The sequence below is a fragment of the Coregonus lavaretus genome (genome assembly GCF_964263955.1).
Source record: "Coregonus lavaretus genome assembly, chromosome: 17".
Lineage (NCBI taxonomy): Eukaryota > Metazoa > Chordata > Actinopteri > Salmoniformes > Salmonidae > Coregonus > Coregonus lavaretus.
This window is the reverse complement of record NC_140004.1, coordinates 19,827,593-19,846,809: the sequence shown is the minus strand read 5'-3', so window position 1 is coordinate 19,846,809 and position 19,217 is coordinate 19,827,593. Positions and strand designations below refer to the sequence as shown.

The window sequence follows — 19,217 nt, the reverse complement described above, 5'->3', positions numbered from 1 at the left end:
GAGTATAACCCAAAAACGAAGGACTAATTAGCCTACTCCGTTGTTTATGATGGACTGATAGGGCTCGTTGCTTCAAGTTGAAATATAAATGCTGCTCTCGGAATGGCATGCTTTGGGCACTACCGAAAGTGGTATTTGCATGTGAAAAATGTATTCCATAGGCGTATTGTTTACGTTTATGATGGTGACACTTTGATATATCGACTTCGACATTGCTCTTCCTAATATTTATATTTTTCTTAATTCCATTATTTTACTTTTAGATTTGTGTGTATTGTTAGACATTACTGCACTGTCGGAGCTAGGAGCAAAAGCATTTAGCTACACCCGCAATAACATCTGCTAAATATGTGTATGTGACCAATACAATTTGATTTGATAATTTGCAGCCGATTCTTTTGCAAAACGTTTCTTAAATGGAAGCAAACGGGGAGGGACCTACCTGAATTTGTCCAATTTAAACTCTCGTTTTGCTCTGTTTGCAGTCGCACAATTGGAAGACATAGCTTGTACTGTAGTTTACAAAATCCTATTCCTGCTCTTTTCCTGCGATCCATCAAATGCATTATGTGTCATCATAGTGGTCTCTGATTTGTGGTCACACTCGCTCAGGCAGAACAATCTTAAACCTGGCATTTTATCAATGCTGATTTGAACGTCATTGAGAAAACAGAAAGGTGCTAGAGGTAAGCATCTACTTTTTCAAAAGTATCTGTAATCTGATTACAATATATTTGCTGGTAATGTAACAGATTACAGTTACAGTTTTTTTTTGTAATCCATTAGGCTACATGTAGTCTGTTACTCCCCAACCCTGCAAATTGGTTGGGCTTTAAATAGCGGATGTTACCTGAGAGGACTGGTCTGGTCTGGGGTTGATGGAATTGTGGAGGCTTCACTCTGAAATGATGGTCATTATCTGGTTCTCAGAGAACAGATTAACCAATGCCTGGCTTCCGCTGAGTCTGAAATAAGCCTGGGTGGCTTTATTACATTCAATTCCAGGAGTAATCATCACTGAGTATACTTTTTTCCCTCGACTATTACTGTAGAATATTGGACAGGTCGAATTTCAATGTTTGATTATATACTCAACCCTCTAGGTGAAATCATGCTGGTGGTTAGGATTCAGAAGAAAAAACAATGTGTCCTTTCCCCTTTACAGGAAAAGAAGAGAAGAACCCGTTGTATAACTGAGTCTCATTTCACTGACCGGACCATCCTTTTTCCATCTTTCAAGTGCTTAACAAGCAACTGTGGTCTTGTATTTGTTTTGACCCCATAATCCTGAGTGCAGACATTATGGTTGCATTGTGTCCGTAATAAAACAAACTGAAAACATTGCTTCAGTGGCCCCTCTGAGAAATGGGGCTTATTCAACAAATCTTAATATATTTAGTAATAATGGAGAAGATTGAAGTGAGCAAAGCCAGCCCACTGGGTGCTGACAGCAGCTGGTTCCTCTCTGAGTTTACAGCTGGAAACAGCTGTAATTTCTGCCACATGTGCAGCCATCCCCAGCAGAGCAGGACACTGATATAGAGTGACCTACATCTGCCTCAAACCGCTGTCTATTTCATCTCAACCACCTAGTGAGACTCAGAGACATCCATCTCCCCACAGCCTTACACACTTCAACATTAGGGTTACTCAAGGGTTCTTTGGGAAGGGTGATGGTTCTATGTGGAACCCTAATGACTCAAATAATCCTTTGAGCACATCAATTGTTCTTTACAGCTCTTTTAGCGATAATTAAAATGTATGGGAGGTGGCTCAGTATAATATTCTGGGGTGTGGTTTGCGCACAGCTCTTTTTGTGCAACCATGAGTGAGAGTGTCATTACAGTTCATCTAATGTGTTGTGTTATGCCATTACATATTATATATGACTATGTCCAGTGATTGTGTCTTGTGAAAAACTCATGCATAGCCTTCAGTCAATTGAGAACAGTTGACTAAATCAGTCAGTGGTTCTCAATTCTCTTCTCAGGGGACCCCCAGATGTTCCAGAGGTAGCTCACTTGTCTCAACTTGTCAATTAACACAATAATAACACCTATGGAATTCTATCAATATAATTTGGCTGACCAGAATAAAAAACCCTGTATGGTTTTTCAAAAGGATCTACAAAGAACCTTTCAGATTGAGAAATGTTATATAAAACCTTTTTTAATGGTTGTTTATAGAACCTTAGGAAAGGGTTCTTTGCAGCACCATACATGTTCCATTTAGAACCTTATGAGCATGGTTCTTTATTGAACCTTCAAAAAAGCATTCTATATAGCACCAAAAAGGGTTCCGCTGTAGTTACAAGCCAAAGAACCCCTATTTGGTACTATTTAGAACCATTATTTTAGTGTGTAGACAAAGGGACAGGGGGGACAGGGGAGACACAGAGATAGAGCTGATGCTGTCTGGTCTGGCCAAGGTGTGTCTCGAGGAACATGCTGTGTTCTGCTGCTGGTGCTACAGCCACTCCCTGCTAGAGCCATGGGGAATCCAGAGGATCTACGGGTCTTTGAAACCTCATCTGCTGTGTCTCGGCTGAACAGGCACATGGCGTTGTGTCAGGAAGAAGCACCTCCGCTATTCTAGGAATAGAGAAAGGAGGGTGGGCAGAGGAAGGTCAGCTAAGCCTAAGGAGATACACTGTTCTTTTCATCCTCCAGCTAGGTTGTTTTCTACAGGGGTTCCTCCTCCTCATGGCCATTTGAAACCCCCCAGCAGACCGCCTGAATGTTTCTCCCATTGCTGTTGGGGAACCTATAGACCACAGCCCTCCTTGCAGAAAGGGGTCTCCCAACTCCGGCTCTGGGGTTAAGACGCTACCACCATCACTGTGAGAGAGGAGACAGGGTGCCAGGAACCAGGCTATTAGGCCAAATCAGTCCCAAATGGACCCCCGTTCTCCTATTGGATGGGATCCTCAAAACACCTACCTTTCCCCCAGACAACAGGCAAGAGTCTAGCACATCTGTCTTCCTGTCTCTGAGAGCAGGTCTATACTACAGAGACTGGCTTTATTCACTAACCTCAGGAACACAACAGAGGATACGGGTTAACTGGATTTAATTTATATTTTTAAAAACACTCCTGTCCCTTTAACTCACTACTGGGCCCACATGATGAGGAAACCATTGGGCCAATGTTACGAGTGGTTATTTTATGGAAGGAAGTCCAGCCACTTCAGTGAGGAGTGCGTGTGGAGTTGAAACACAGAGACACGAACATGCATTAGCCAAGCTGCTGACAAGGTGATCATAGTCTAGAGTAGTTTATAGATGGACAGCAATAACCCATGAGCTCATGGCCGGCTCACGTAATAGAACAGACATCATCCATGTACACGGATTAGTGCATGGATGAAACCTCACAGAGCCCAGAAAGATTTCTCTTGGCCAGGTTCTCAGCCCTCTCACATCCCTCACACACTGAGAATTGAGGATGGCCTCCATGACCATTAGGACCAGAATCCAAGTTTAAACAGCGCATTAGTGTTATTTTTCTGCCCGAGGGCTTGTTGGCAGATTGCTCCAGTGATTAGAACAAGTTAAGTATTAAGAGTTTAAGGAGTGTCACACACAAGGTTTCACAATGAGCTGTTGTGTGTGGATTTGGAGCCAGCCAAGAGGGCAGCTGTGTTGGAGAGGAAGAGGGAAGCCTTGACAGATCATATCCTGGGATTAGAGAGTAAAATAAGCAGTCTGTTTTCCCTCCACATCTCCGCCTAAGACCACAAAAGATTGTGTATATTTGATTTGGCCGCAGTTTATTAAACTGATATTAAGAGGGAAGATTTTAGTTCGATTTGAGGTATGTGGTTTCTAAGGATTAAAGGATTTACATTAATTCAGTAATACCATGCCACCCAGGAGTTACAATCCTACTGGGTGTAAATACAGTACATCTGAAATACAATTGTAGTTCTGTTGATCCATGCTAAATGAGTGGAGAGCTTGAATTAGCAAAACATTTGAAAGGTGAGAGGGGTCACTTTAAAACATGTAAAGGCAATCCAACCTGGTCTAGCACTATCCACACTCTGGCCAGCTGGGGCTCACAATGAGTGGACTGGTTTCTGTTGGTGGTGTGAATGTGGTCCCTCAGCACTTCACTATTTACCATTACACTCAAAAAACTGTGGAGGTTATGAAGTGTTAATAGAACCCGATCCAACACACATACACACACGCACCATATATACAGTACATACACATGAATACATAAAGACTGACATGATTTGAAAGAAAGCAGAAACATATAAAAACACACATAGAGAGCTTGGTTCAAGGGTTCAGTGAGCCACATCCCAGTGAACAGTCATACTTGGCTCCAGTGTAGAGCTGCCCCTTTCCTCAGCCCAGCCATCTCCTGTGATGACATGCAGGATACCAGTGTCTCTCCCAAAGGAAACTCTGGCTTCTTTTAAGTTTGACTGGGAGTTATTGAGCCCCGTTGATTTAGGTTTCCAAGATTTGGGGTTCAGTTACATGCTGAGATAAAGGAATCACTCACCCCTAGTTCCTGGTACATTTAATATGCACTTCAAAAATATTTTATGTGTGTCAATAAAATATACTATGACTACATGTATGGGTGATATCAGGTTCATATCGCTATTCTTTCGACTGCTTTTACATATAAAATATTCTCCATTCACCATGTGTTCCTTTGAACCCGCCTGCATTTTTTTTACCCATGTCCTGAAGAGTCTATAAACCTATCATTTTTACAGAAAAATCACACTATGGTTGACCATTGACTCAGCACAACCTCATGAGTGTGCTTGAAAAAATATATATACATTAGTTTGATGACTCTCCTCTTCTGATTCTCACCTCATTGACCTGCTGCTTGTCCAGGTGGAAGATATGTCCAGAACTGGTGGCAGCGATCTCCTCATAGGCTCTGTACCCAGGCTGAGAGCGGTCTCCACAGTCCCCAGTCAGCACAAACACAACCTGGGTGCACACAGAGGACAGCAGTGGATGGTTATTACTACTGAACTTTCATGAGATTACTGTAATCATACATTACAATCACACTCTAATTTGGGTTTTTTGGTAACCCAGTGCTGGGTAAATATTGGAAGGAACACATGCTGGGTTATTTTGACCGAGCCAGTTGGACTGCGTGATTACCCAAACATGGGTTAATTTAACCATCATTTGGGTATTTATTACTTTCATGCTGGATTGACCTAGCAGCTTGTAATCCTTAGGTAATTTTCAGGAGGCTTAGCTTACTGTGGGTGTGGCTTTCTGATATATCTTATTGGCCACCCATGATAGTAAATGCAATTCCTGTTCATCATGTTAATGTTATATACTGCAAATGTATTTTAAAAAATTGGGCGTTTTTCACATTCTACTACAATATTATCATAAGGTATGCCACCTTATTGCACCCCAACAATGGGATTTACATAGGCTTTTATGGAACTCATACACTTCTGTAAGAGACTGTATGTTATTTATTCTATTTTATTCCATGATATTGTTGTTACAAAATAGATTTGTTTGACTGTGATTAAGGCATGGGAAAATAAGAACATCTGCTAGGCTAAATTAACAAACTAGGCATGCATAGCTCACCGCATGATCCTCAAACCAAAGCCTGGCCAAACTCATGTATCTAAAAGTGAATTCAAAGGCACTGTACTTCTAAGTAATTCGTTTTATTTTATACAGCCGTAATGCAACATTTATAGGCATGTTGTTGAAGTGCTGTTGTTGATGTGTTGTTGAAATGCTGAGTGTTCCTGCCAGCCTGTAGCGTGTCACAAATGTTTCACCATTTATTTCTTAAATGGCAGGCTATAGCCTTGAAATAATAATAATAATATAGCCTAAATAATTAATTTTAGTTCCTTCTTAAGCTACCTGGCTTGTTCCTGACTGATTTAGAGTTAGTATGTTGTTTAATAGCCTGTTGAAATGTTGAATGTCAATTGATAGTGACAAAGTCACACATTACTTCCCAAGTAAAGTAAATTTTTTGTCTCCTTGGCTATATAATCATAGAGGCTAACCAAATATATCCCATATGCATTGGAGTCTTGTCTTTCCCTGGCATTTTACAGCTTGTTTCTAGCATAAAGCATTAAGGACTAAAACGTTATTATAGATCACTTTATATAATCAGGTCCATTACATTTTGTTTTTCAACATCTTAAGCTAACAAGGTTTAGGCCTATGCTTTTAGCCATTTTCTTTAACAAAGGCCACAATACCCTCACATTCTCCCTCAATTTGAGCCCTGGTTTTAACTTAACACACCAATCTCTTCACTGACACTGAGCTATTTAAGGAGTGCATGGTGACTGAAGGAATTGGCTGACAAAATCTATGGATAGTAGACTATAATTTCATCTGTCAAACAGGTAGGCATACCTCTTATTTCTTGAATAGGAAGAAATAGCCTCCAGCCCTCTTGTTGTTAGTAGCCTAAAGTCAAATTAAAATGAAGACTGTTTAAATGAATTAGGCCTTCTCAAATTAGCCTACTTTCAGCACCCATTCGCTGTCTATCTCCACAGTTGCCGCTTCATAGTAATGCAAGTTATATAAATTACTTGAATATGGCTTATTGTGAGGTCAATAACTGATAAATAGCTTCATTATGGGAAACGAAACATCAATAAAATCAATTATAGCAGTAGCAAGCTTACATCCAGTCCTCCTTCTCATCTTCGCGCTCTCCTTTTTAAACTGAACAGGAAATCAGTAGGCCTAGTGCTCACGCACAGAATAGATATAGCATTTTTTGGAAAAGAAAAAAATATTTTCTGAAGAAGCCTTTGACTCACCTCCTGAAGTGCCACCTTACACAGCACAGTCATTGGTTGGGCAGCACAAAATAGTTTACATCAGCAAGAGCAGGGCAGGCCAGGGCTCAGGAATGGGAACACCTATCCATTGCAGTGTGTAATGCAGTGTAGCCTAGCTTTATATACACCATCCCAGCAGCGCAAAAACTCGGGAAGGAAGTACATTTTCTTAGAAATATAACTTTGCCCTGTGCTTCTCTGAGCATGCTCTTCGTACAGGCCTATAGCCTATAGTATAAGCTATGGATCATTTTATTGTGACCACACTATGCACACTTGATATTGCACGCCGAGCAGAGAATGAGGGATAAGGGGTATCATCGGGCACACATGAGATACTATAATAAGCAACTAATTCTCAAACCCTGACCAATATGACATTTGATCGATTACAAATGACATGACCCTCCCCTGGACTAAACAAAAAAATACTAAATCCTTCCCCTGACTGAAATGTAAAAAGCATGACCCTCCCCCATTTTCATAACTGTGTACATTTCGACAGCTCCCTAAGCCTCATAGAAGCTATACATGTGTCAACGTTCAACCTTAACATATGATAATTATACAACAGAACACATGAACAGGAATTACATTTACTCTCACAGGTGACTGAAAATAACTATCTGAAAGCCACACCCCTACTAAACTACACCTCCAGTCTTCTGATCTGACCTGCTGGGTCATATCTCAATAACCCAGCACCAATAACCCAGCACCAATAACCCAGCACCAATAACCCAGCATCAACAACCAAACCTTGCTCTTATTAATCCTTAAGAGTCTATTAATGCACCAGTGCATCAATCTAAGTAACATAATAAAAAAATCCCCATCAAAATACGTCAGTTTAAGCTAGCATCTGCAGTGGAAGGTGGAAGGTGGCCGAGCTACAGCGGTGTTTGTCAGACTACGAGACATCCCCAAAAACTCTATGGAAAGACGAACACGAACACGATGGTGTCCCGGGACTCGTCTGATGGTAACTCATAAAAATGAATGGAATTATGGAGGTAGTTTTGTGGCAACAAAAATAAGGGGTTAAATATGTGTACAAAAAACAAAAATATTTCCTGAGCTTTCTTGTATCTCCCAGATATACAGTACCAGTCAAAGGGTTGGACACACCTACTCATTCCAGGGTTTTTCTTTATTTGTTCTATTTTCTACATTGTAGAATAATAGTGAAGACATCAAAACTATGAAATAACACATATGGAATCATGTAGTAACCAAAAAAGTTATAAACAAATCAAAATATATTTTATATTTGAGATATAGCCACCCTTTGCCTTGATGACAGCTTTGCACACTCTTGGCATTCTCTCAATCAGCTTCACCTGGAATGCTTTTCCAACAGTCCTCTGTAGCTCAGCTGGTAGAGCACGGCGCTTGTAACGCCAAGGTAGTGGGTTCGATCCCCGGGACCACCCATACACAAAAATGTATGCACGCACGACTGTAAGTTCCCACATATGCTGAGCACTTGTTGGCTGCTTTTCCTTCACTCTGCGGTCCAACTCATCCCAAACCATCTCAATTGGGTTGAGGTCGGATGATTGTGGAGGCCAGGTCATCTGATGCAGTACTCCATCACTCTCCTTCTTGGTCAAATAGCCCTTACACAGCCTGGAGGTGTGTTGGGTCATTGTCCTGTTGGAAAACAAATGATAGTCCCACTAAGCGCAAACCAGATGGGATGGCGTATCGCTGTAGAATAATGTGGTAGCCATGCTGGTTAAGTGTGCCTTGAATTCTAAATAAATCACAGACAGTGTCACAAGCAAAGCACCCCCACACCTCCTCCTCCATGCTTAACGGTGGGAACCACACATGCAGAGATCATCCGTTCACCTACTCTGTGTCTCACAAAGACACGGCGGTTGGAACCAAAAATCTCAAATCTGGACTCATCAGACCAAAGGACAGATTTCCACCGGTCTAATGTCCATTGCTCGTGTTTCTTGGCCCAAGCAAGTCTCTTCTTCTTATTGGTGTCCTTTAGTAGTGGTTTCTTTGCAGCAATTTGACCATGAAGGCCTGATTCATGCAGTCTCCTCTGAACAGTTGATGTTGAGATGTGTCTGTTACTTGAACTCTGTGAAACATTTATTTGGGCTGCAATTTCTGAGGCTGGAAACTCTAATGAACTTATCCTCTGCAACAGAGGTAACTCTGGGTCTTCCTTTCCTGTGGCGGTCCTCATGAGAGCCAGTTTCATCATAGCGCTTGATGGTTTTTGCGACAGCACTTAAAGAAATGTTAAAAGTTCTTGAAATTTTCCGGATTGATTGACCTTCATGTCTTAAAGTAATGATGGACTGTTGTTTCTCTTTGCTTATTTGAGCTGTTCTTGCCATAATATGGACTTGGTCTTTTACCAAATAGGGCTATCTTCTGTATACCAATCCTACCTTGTCACAACACAACTGATTGGCTCAAACGCATTAAGAAGGAAAGAAATTCCACAAATTAACTTTTAAAAAGGCACACCTGTTAATTGAAATACATTCCAGGTGACTACCTCATGAAGCTGGTTGAGAGAATGCCAAGAGTGTGCGAAGCTGTCATCAAGGCAAAGGGTGACTACTTTGAAGAATATCAAATATGAAATATATTTTGATTTGTTTAACACTTTTTTGGTTACTACATGATTCCATGTGTGTTATATCATAGTTCTGATTTCTTCACTATTATTCTACAATGTAGAAAATAGTAAAAAATTAAGAAAAAACATGGAATTAGTGGGTGTGTCCAAACTTTTGACTGGTACTGTAGGACAGACACTTCAAAACCTTATTCCTTATGATAAAATGTTTTACTGTCTTTTCAGCCATTTCTTAATGTGTTATTGAATGCGTTTCTATGGACTAGACTTTTAAAGGTTAAAGAAAACAACCCAACTAAGTGACCCAACGCCTACAACCCAGCAGTTGGGTCAACCAAACAACCCAGCATTTTCTTGACTGCAATCATTACCTGTGACTGTCGGAGCTGCACCAGCTGCAGCACGTCCCGTTTGAGGCGGTAGTCTTTGGCCCTGGCGTCAGTGAACACGTAGATGAAGGAGCCTGGTAGGGACACCTCCAGGGCCTTCTTTATGGCTCCTATACTCATCTCTGGACAGTCTCCACCTCCCTGAGAGAAGACAACACACAGACATTGATCCAACGCCATCAGTGAGGGCCTCTATAAGAACAGGAAATGCATCACTATGCATAGTCTAAAGACCTGTGCTGTATAGCCTAACCATAATCCTATTTAGTGTAGAAACCTATACTATACTGTATTGACTGTACGTAGAGACTATGAGTGTCATTTTTAAGTAGTCTGCATATCTACACTACCAGTCAAAGGTTTGGACACACCTACTCATTCAAGGGTTTTTCTTAATTTTTTACAATTTTCTACATTATAGAATAATAGTGAAGACATCAAAACTATGAAATAACACATATCGAATCATGTAGTAACCAAAAAAGTGTTAAACAAATCAAAATATATTTTATATTTAAGATTCTTCGAAGTAGCCACCCTTTGCCTTGATGACAGCTTTGCACACTTGGCATTCTCTCAACCAGCTTCATGAGGTAGTCACCTAGAAATATTTTCCAACAGTTTTGAAGGAGTTCCCACATATGCTGAGCACTTGTTGGCTGCTTTTCCTTCACTCTGCGGACCAACTCATCCCAAACCATCTCAATTGGGTTGAGGTCATATGATTGTGGAGGCCAGGTCATCTGATGCAGCACTCCATCACTCTCCTTCTTGGACAAATAGCCCTTACACAGCCCACTAAGCGCAAACCAGATGGCATGGCATATCGCTGCAGAATGCTGTGTTAGCCATGCTGGTTAAGTGTGCCTTGAATTCTAAATAAATCACTGACAGTGTCACCAGCAAAGCAACCCCATACCATCACACCTCCTCCTCCATGCTTCATGGTGGGAACCACACATGCGGAGATCATCCGTTCACCTACTCTGCGTCTCACAAAGACACGGGGGTTGGAACCAAAAATCTCAAATTTGGACTCATCAGACCAAAGGACAGATTTCCACCGGTCTAATGTCCATTGCTTGTATTTCTTGGCCCAAGCAAGTCTCTTCTTATCATTGGTGTCCTTTAGGAGTGGTTTCTTTGCAGCAATTTGACCATGATGGCCTGATTCACGCAGTCTCCTCTGAACAGTTGATGTTGAGATGTGTCTGTTACTTGAACTCTGTGAAGCATTTATTTGGGCTGCAATCTGAGGTGCAGTTAATTGCCGATTTCTGAGGCTGGTAACTCGAATGAACTTATCCTCTGCAGCAGAGGTAACTCTGGGTCTTCTTTTCCTGTGGTGGTCCTTATGAGAGCCAGTTTCATCATAGCGCTTGATGGTTTTTGCGACTGCACTTGAAGAAACTTTCAAAGTTCTTGAAATGTTCCGTATTAACTGACCTCGTTTCTCTTTGCTTATTTGAGCTGTTCTTGCCAGAATATGAACTTAGTATTTTACCAAATAGGGCTATCTTCTGTATACCAACCCTACCTTGTCACAACACAACTGATTGGCTCAAACGCATTAAGAAGGAAAGAAGGCAAAAGGTGGCAACTTTGAAGAATCTCAAATATACAATATATTTTGATTTGTTCAACACTTTTCTGGTTACTACATGATTCCATATGTGTTATTTCATAGTAAAAATAAAGAAAAACCCTTGAATGAGGAGGTGTGTCCAAACTTTTGACTGGTACTGTACATATCCTGTATAGCCTATATCCATCCTGGTCTACAGATTGATATAAAGTACAGTATGTACAGCCTATCATATGGAGTCTGGCGGATGTTCTGGCAGAGATGGTACACACTTGGACAAACAGCTCCTGCAGATCCTGCTGGAACTTCTTTGGGTCAGTGGTGATGGACACAGGGCCAATGTCTAGAAGAAAACATACTGTGGATGTTATTAACATTATACATGACGAATGGCTGGATAATCAAAGTACAATCAATCAATACTGAATATGAAAGGAAAAAAGGTAAGTCAGTTGCACTGAAAAATGATAGGGTGCTTGATTATCTACTATGAAAACTGCAGGTCTTTCCTATTTAGTTTTTTAGCTCTTGGGACATAATCAAAATGAACATATTGGGAAAAGGACGTTGTAGTTGCCACATACAGTAATTCAAGTCCTCAGTCATCCATGATTTCTGGAGTTAATAGCAAAATGGAGGCACTACACTCCAAATTTTAACAGCAGTTCATGCTGCTCAAATAAAATAAAATAAAAACTGTATTTGTCACATGCGCCGAATACAACTGGTGTAGACGTTACCGTGAAAGGCTTGCTTACAAGCCCTTCCCAACAATGCAGAGTTTATAAATAAAAATTAAATACTAACACAAGAGGAATAAAATAAAACACACAAGAATGGAGCTATATACAGGGAGTACCATTTATGTGCGCCGAGTGGCGCAGTGGTCTAAGGCACTGCATCGCAGTGCTAGCTGTGCCACTAGAGATCCTGGTTCAAATCCAGGCTCTGTCGTAGCCGGCCGCGACCGGGAGACCCATGGGGCGGCGCACAATTGGCCCAGGGTAGGAGAGGGAATGGCCAGCAGGGATGTAGCTCAATTGGTAGAGCATGGCGTTTGCAACGCCAGGGTTGTGGGTTTGATTCCCACGGGGGGCCAGTATGAAAAAAATAATGTATGCATTCACTAACTGTAAGTCGCTCTGGATAAGAGCGTCTGCTAAATGACTAAAATGTAAATGTACCAGTACCATGTCAATGTGCAGAGATTTGAGGTAGGAATTGTACATGAAGGCAGGGTAAAGTGACTAGGCATCAGGATAGATAATAATAAGAGTCAAATAAAGAACAGAGTAGCAGCAGCAAATGATGATTGTGAGTGTGTTGTGTGTGAGTGTATACAGTGTAGGGTCAGTGCAAGATAGAATCATTGCAGATAGTTCGGGTACCATTAATTGATTATTTAGCAGTTTTATGGCTTGGGGGTAGAAGCTGTCTTGGTCTGAGAGCCGATGCTCCGGTACCATTTGCCGGTTGTGTCGTGCTTAAGAACAGCCCGTAGCCATGGAATATTGGCCATATACCACACCCCCTCGTACCTTATTGCTTAAATATAGCATGTCTGTGGAGGTATTGTGCCATCTCTTCAAAATGCCCATGATGACTGAGTAATCATTAGTTGTGTTTAGTGCTGAAGTCAGCACTCTCTGTTGGGTGACCTGAACCCTTCTCATACTGCAGTAGACCTCAATGTGACAAATAACAGCCTGCTAAGATCTGACACTTATTTGGAATCCTTCAGGGGCTGATCGATGGAGCAGTAAACATTAACCAACACACAGAGAATATATTGTGTGTCATATAGAATAGCTTGCCATATAGAACAGTATTTCACTCTAGTGTGAGGGAGAGGCAAGTAGGTTGGGGTGGGGGCAGTGTGTGTGTGTTTGTGTGTGTGCTTCAAGCTTTGCCATCACATTGCTTACCAAATATAACTATTAAACCTTGATAATACGTGGACATGTCAGAATGTCAGACTGTCAGACTGCCTGGTGAGTATTTCTTTATCCCTCTCTCTCCCTCTGTCTTTTTCTTGTCAGGCATTTTAAGGCTTTGTCCCCACTTCAGTCATAAGAGTCCATACAACATGGACATTGTCACGCCTCTTTGTCACCCAGTTTCTTTGCAATCTCAGGAGGCTTACAATGTCCCCAAGGGCACACTACATTAAACACAGATAGAATGTGTGACGTTAGTGTAGCTAGCTGAGCACGCCATCCCCTTCCCAAACTCCAGCCCTTCCACCCAGGGTTGGTTACTGGGGCTGGTAGGCTTTCCGGAGGGGTGGATGGGGGTGATTGGGGTAATTACACACAAGCAGACAGCCTCCCCCATTAGGGCACTCTCATTTATCAAGCTCCAGCTTTCCCATTGAGGTTGAGTGGAAGAGGGATGCTTGGGGACTCATTCTATACTTGTATTTGTGGCCAAAGCATAAATTGAAGAAAAAAAAAACAGTAAAAAAAAAACACCTTAAATTTGTACCTCAAACAGAAGTTTTAAAAATGCTTGCTATTTCCTCATAGAGGATGATGTCATCCTCCTGAGGAGGTTGAGCTGGCCCATCACTCATATTGTAATTAATTATGTCATATTTCATAGAAATCTGGAAACACAGGACAGTTACTTTTATGTTTGATCTGATTGAGGCCTTATTGTTTAATGTCAATTGTTTAATGTAAATAATGTAGGCCTATTGTCATTTGTCTTTTTCAAAAATGCTAAATGTCTTACTCTTGTAATAAATAATTAGGGTTCTGCAACTTTTCTTCATTTTTTTTTTTACCTGGGTCATGAAATGGGACGAGGACAAAGTTTTTGATGGGTCTGGTCCTCCGGTTGAGGGTCTTTTCCAGGATCCGAGAGGCGCCCTCTATCACCTGTTTGAGGTCGTCGTACATTGAGCCAGTAACATCGAACACAAATGCCAGGGTTGAAGCGCTGTCACTGTCCATGGAATCAAAGTGTTCCTGGCCACCCTCAACTCCCAGGTCGGTCAGGACTTTGTGCCCGCAAATAAAGAGCGCCAAGACAAGGCACTTCAACATAATACCGGTCATTCTCAATTTACTGCATCTGTGTTTGATTTCAGAAATGTAACAGACCAGTTAAAACACTAACACATAAAAAATAAAGTTTTGGCGCATCCCCCCAAAAACGTATCTATAGAAATCGAATTATTGCCAAAAAACAACAAAATAACAAATATTTGGAAAATGTTGTGCCTCAACTGAAATAGTCTCCATGCAGATCTAGACCAGATGGTGTAGCACGTTATTTCGTCCCGAGTAACATCCATGCACAAAAGTTTGGATGGACTGAAGAAAGCAGCTCCCCTCGAGAAATGGTAGTGTATGCTGAGCGCTCCGAACGGGGGCAGGGATGGGTGTTAAAAAGGTCCTGAGTAGGAACAAGCCCTTTTTTTTTGTGTAACTTGACCCGGCTATGACTTCCAGCCCCAACCCCATCCACATTCTCCTGGCCGGGTACTCATGACTGGATCCGGTTAACCTTAGAGATGCAATTGTGCTCAACTTTTAAGCAGTTTTACAGTGGAGAATAATTGTTTTCACGACTCATCATTGTCGAAATGGCTTGGGATTTATTATAACAGCAGTGTATATATTCAGCTGGCATACCACGCACCCTGCATTCTCCCAAAAATACATTAAAAAATATCTAATAATATAAACAGGGAGTTGGTCAACCACGGTTTGTCAGTCCTGTGATAAGATATTGTGTAAAATGTTGAATTTGAAGAATTTATCTGCACAAACGTTTGTTAGCTTGCTAGCCATCCAGAGGAATGATTCCATTAATTTTACAAATTAATATGCCAACATTCCATTCAAACAATGCAGTCAATCCACAGACATACACTGGCTGAAATCAGTAGATTATAGGATTTAGACAAGTTGTAAATGCAACAAGCACTGATATTGTATCATATGATAGCACTCTCAGCTTTCCAAGAAAACAAAACATTTAGACATCTATGGTCTGTTTACATATATTTTAGAGGCTATATATACAGAAAATGTGTATAAAACCTGTATAAACTGTATTCAGGATTATTTGACAATATTGTAGGTTAACAATAATTCAATGACACAATTTCTGATACATCACATGCCTTTGTTTTATTTTCCTGCATAAGTAAAATCAAGAGTATGCCTCTTTTGCCATTGATTCCAATTAGACTGGTTTGGATTTCTCCCTGACCAATATGGCTGCCATTGTACATTTACATTTACATTATTTAGCAGACACTCTTATCCAGAGCGACTTACAGGAGCAATTAGGGTTAAGTGCCTTGCTCAAGGGCACATCGACAGATTTTTCACCTAGTCGGCTCGGGGATTAGAACCAGCGACCTTTCGGTTACTGGCACAACGCTCTTAACCACTAAGCTACCTGCCGCCCATTGTCACCACATTCTGGAAATCTGAAGGTTTATGACATAGCCCCTCTAGTAATAGGATCTCTATGGTCACTCCCCCCTCCCCAGGTCAGATATGAACACATCATAAGCCACGTAAATGTTTTTTTTAGAATTACAGGAAATTAGCTGTAAAACTGCAATCTTTTCTCTCAGCAGCATGGCAAAATGTGTAGAATAGCAGGAAATTGGCCTTAAAAATTATAAATTCTTTCAGCCTCATTCCAAAATGTGTAGAATAGTATGAGATTAGCTACTGTGTAAAACTGCATATTTTCCTCTCTGCCCCATGGCAATATGTGTAGAATTGCAGGAAATTAGCTTTAAAGTGCCTAATTCTCGCAGCCTCATTGCAAAATGTGTAGAATAGCATGAGATTAGTTATAAAACTGAAAATGTTTATCTTTGCCACATGGCAAAATGTGTAGAATTGTAGGAAGTTACCGAAGTAACCGAAATATATATACAGTACCAGTCAAAAGTTTGGACACACCTAGTCATTCAAGGGTTTTTCTTTATTTGTACTATTTTCTACTTTGCAGAATAGTAGTAAAGACATCAAAACTATGAAATACAACATATGGAATCATGTAATAACCAAAAAAGTGTTAAACAAATCTCCATCACTCTCCTCGGTCAAATAGCCCTTCCACAGCCTGGAGGTGTGTTTTGGGTCATTGTCCTGTTGAAAAACAAATGATAGTCCCACTAAGCGCAAACCAGATGGGATGGCGTATCGCTGCAGAATGCTGTGGTAGCCATGCTAGTTAAGTATGCCTTGAATTCTAAATAAATCACAGACAGTGTCACCAGCAAAGCACCCCCACACCATCACACCTCCTCCTCCATGCTTCACGGTGGGAACCACACATGCGGAGATCATCCGTTCACCTACTCTGCGTCTCAAAGACACGGCGGCTGGAACCAAAAATCTTAAATCTGGACTCATCAGACCAAAGGACAGATTTCCACGGGTCTAATGTCCATTGTTTGTGTTTCTTGGCCCAAGCAAGTCTCTTCTTATTATTGGTGTCCTTTAGGAGTGGTTTCTTTGCAGCAATTCGACCATGAAGGCCTGATTCAGGTAGTCTCCTCTGAACAGTTGATGCTGAGATGTGTCTGTTACTTGAATTCTGTGAGGTGAAATCTGAGGTGCAGTTAATTGCCCATTTCTGAGGCTGGTAACTCTAATGAACTTATCCTCTGCAGCAGAGGTAACTCTGGGTCTTCCTCCTGTGGCGGACCTCATGAAAGCGAGTTTCATCATAGCGCTTGATGGTTTTTGCGACTGCACTTGAAGAAACGTTCAAAGTTCTTGAAATGTTCCTTATTAACTGACCTTCATGTCTTAAAGTAATGATGGACTGTCGTTTCTCTTCGCTTATTTGAGCTGTTCTTGCCAGAATATGGACTTGGTCTTTTACCAAATAGGACTATCTTCTGTATATCACCCCTACCTTGTCGCAACACAACTGATTGGCTCAAACACATTAATAAGGAAATTCCACAAATTAACTTTTAACAAGTCACACATGTTAATTGAAATGCATTCCAGGTGACTACCTCATGAAGCTGGTTGAGAGAATGCAAAGCTGTCATAAAGGCAAAGGGTGGCTACTTTGAAGAATCTGAAATCATAATTTTTAATTTATTTGTTTAACACTATTTTGGTTACTACATGATTCCATATGTGTTATTTTGTAGTTTTGATGTCTTTACTTACTATTATTCTACAATGTACAAAATATTGAAAGCAAAGAAAAACCCTGGAATTAGTAGATGTGTCCAAACCTTTGATTGATAGTGTATATATACACTACCAGTCAAAGGTTTGGACAAACCTATTAATTCAAGGGTTTTTCTTTATTTTTACAATTTTTTAGTAAAAGACACCATTTAGGAAACAAATTGAGTTTAGATAGTTTTGAAGTTGAAGTTACAAAAACAGAATTTCAATCACACAAAATGTAAAGGCAGCCACTTAAAAGGTCCACTATGCAGAAATCGCCCCGCCATTTCCTTGTTGCAAAAATTCTCATAGTTCGCCTAATTTCAGTTTATGTGACAAAACAAGCAAGTACGAACGGGAAGCATAGAAATAGCGCACATAGAACAGATCTACCGCTTCTTAGACAGATCTATAACTCAAATATCTATGTGAATTTGTCGGGTCGCCCAAAAAGTTACATATTGCAGCTTTAAAATGCATTTTACTCGGTGCTCTGTGTTGTTAAATGTAAATGACAGCACAGGGGTAAATTATCTTTATCACTTGAATAAGGCTAAATCAGTGAAGCTGACAAATACCTAATGTTCAGACTGAAATGACCGAGACTGAAGACGAAAGGCATCATCACATGCTGGGATTTATGGCTTCTGTTGAACACACAGGACAGACACAAAGAGGACAGACTCAAACAGAAAGCCTGCAAAAAGCTTTACAACAAGAATAGCTGAAGCCTTATGTATACACAGGGTGGAGTAAGACGCCCTCAAAGGAAATAATGAGCCTCAATTGAGATATGTCAACTGTGAGGAATTACACTGTGTTGGTTGCTTGATCATTTCATTCAGGATGTAGTGCTGATGGGAAACGGAACATACATCCAACACAATAGGAGGCACATAATACAAACATAATAAATTAAGCCTTACAAATGAAAGCCCCTCCCCGACCACATTCTCCCCAAATAAAATGATAAAAGAAAACGAAGGAAGCGGTTTGTGCAGGAAGCAGGATGTAAAAAAGCATTCCATTGATTAAAACTGATTTTAAAAAAGCTTAAGCTTAATTTCATGTGATTGAACAGCACTCCAACAAATGCAGCAAAGCAACACATAATAACAAGGCTATTTATAATATATCCTATATACATGGGTTTATAAATAAGTTGATCTCCCTCAACACTCTCAAAAACAATCAGTGCCTGCTGATGTCTCCCGCTGTAGTCTTTCAGGTAGCCATGTGACAGCACACCACTATGAATCTGTTGAGTGCCGTTCACAGTTCACACACACCTCAAGGGGTATCCTCCAGTATAGTCCACAGGGAAAAACAACTTCCTTGCTTGTATGTATAAGTTCAGTGTATATTCCCCTCTTGTCCTTTTTTATTTAAACATTTTTTATATCAGAAGGCTCAGAGTTGTTTTCAATGCTTAGAGTGCAGATGAATATGTGCAATTGACGACAGTATTACACAAGTCCTTGCCCTTCTCCTCACTCCATGTCTCCTTCTGGATGGTGCATGGAGGGATGTTGATGCTTGTAGATGCTTTTTTCTCATAGCAGGTGTGATGGGAATCTGGGAATCTGTAATAATAATCGCCATTGAGTTCAATGTGGCAATGAAATCAGACATGGACACA

At 40.8% G+C, this 19,217-nt stretch overlaps 1 protein-coding gene across 1 annotated transcript in view; it reads right to left on the bottom strand.

Moving 5' to 3' along the window:
• LOC311144884 (hemicentin-1-like) overlaps positions 1-14,470 on the bottom strand; it is a gene marked incomplete at both ends in the record, with an annotated part of 82,943 nt that extends 68,473 nt beyond the window's left edge. The window contains 4 exons of the mRNA XM_084181052.1: positions 4,839-4,961; positions 9,809-9,967; positions 11,684-11,754; positions 14,197-14,470. Coding sequence (XP_084037178.1) covers positions 4,839-4,961; positions 9,809-9,967; positions 11,684-11,754; positions 14,197-14,470 — 627 coding nt within the window. The remainder of the gene's footprint in view (positions 1-4,838; positions 4,962-9,808; positions 9,968-11,683; positions 11,755-14,196) is intronic.
• Positions 14,471-19,217: the final 4,747 nt, after the last annotated feature.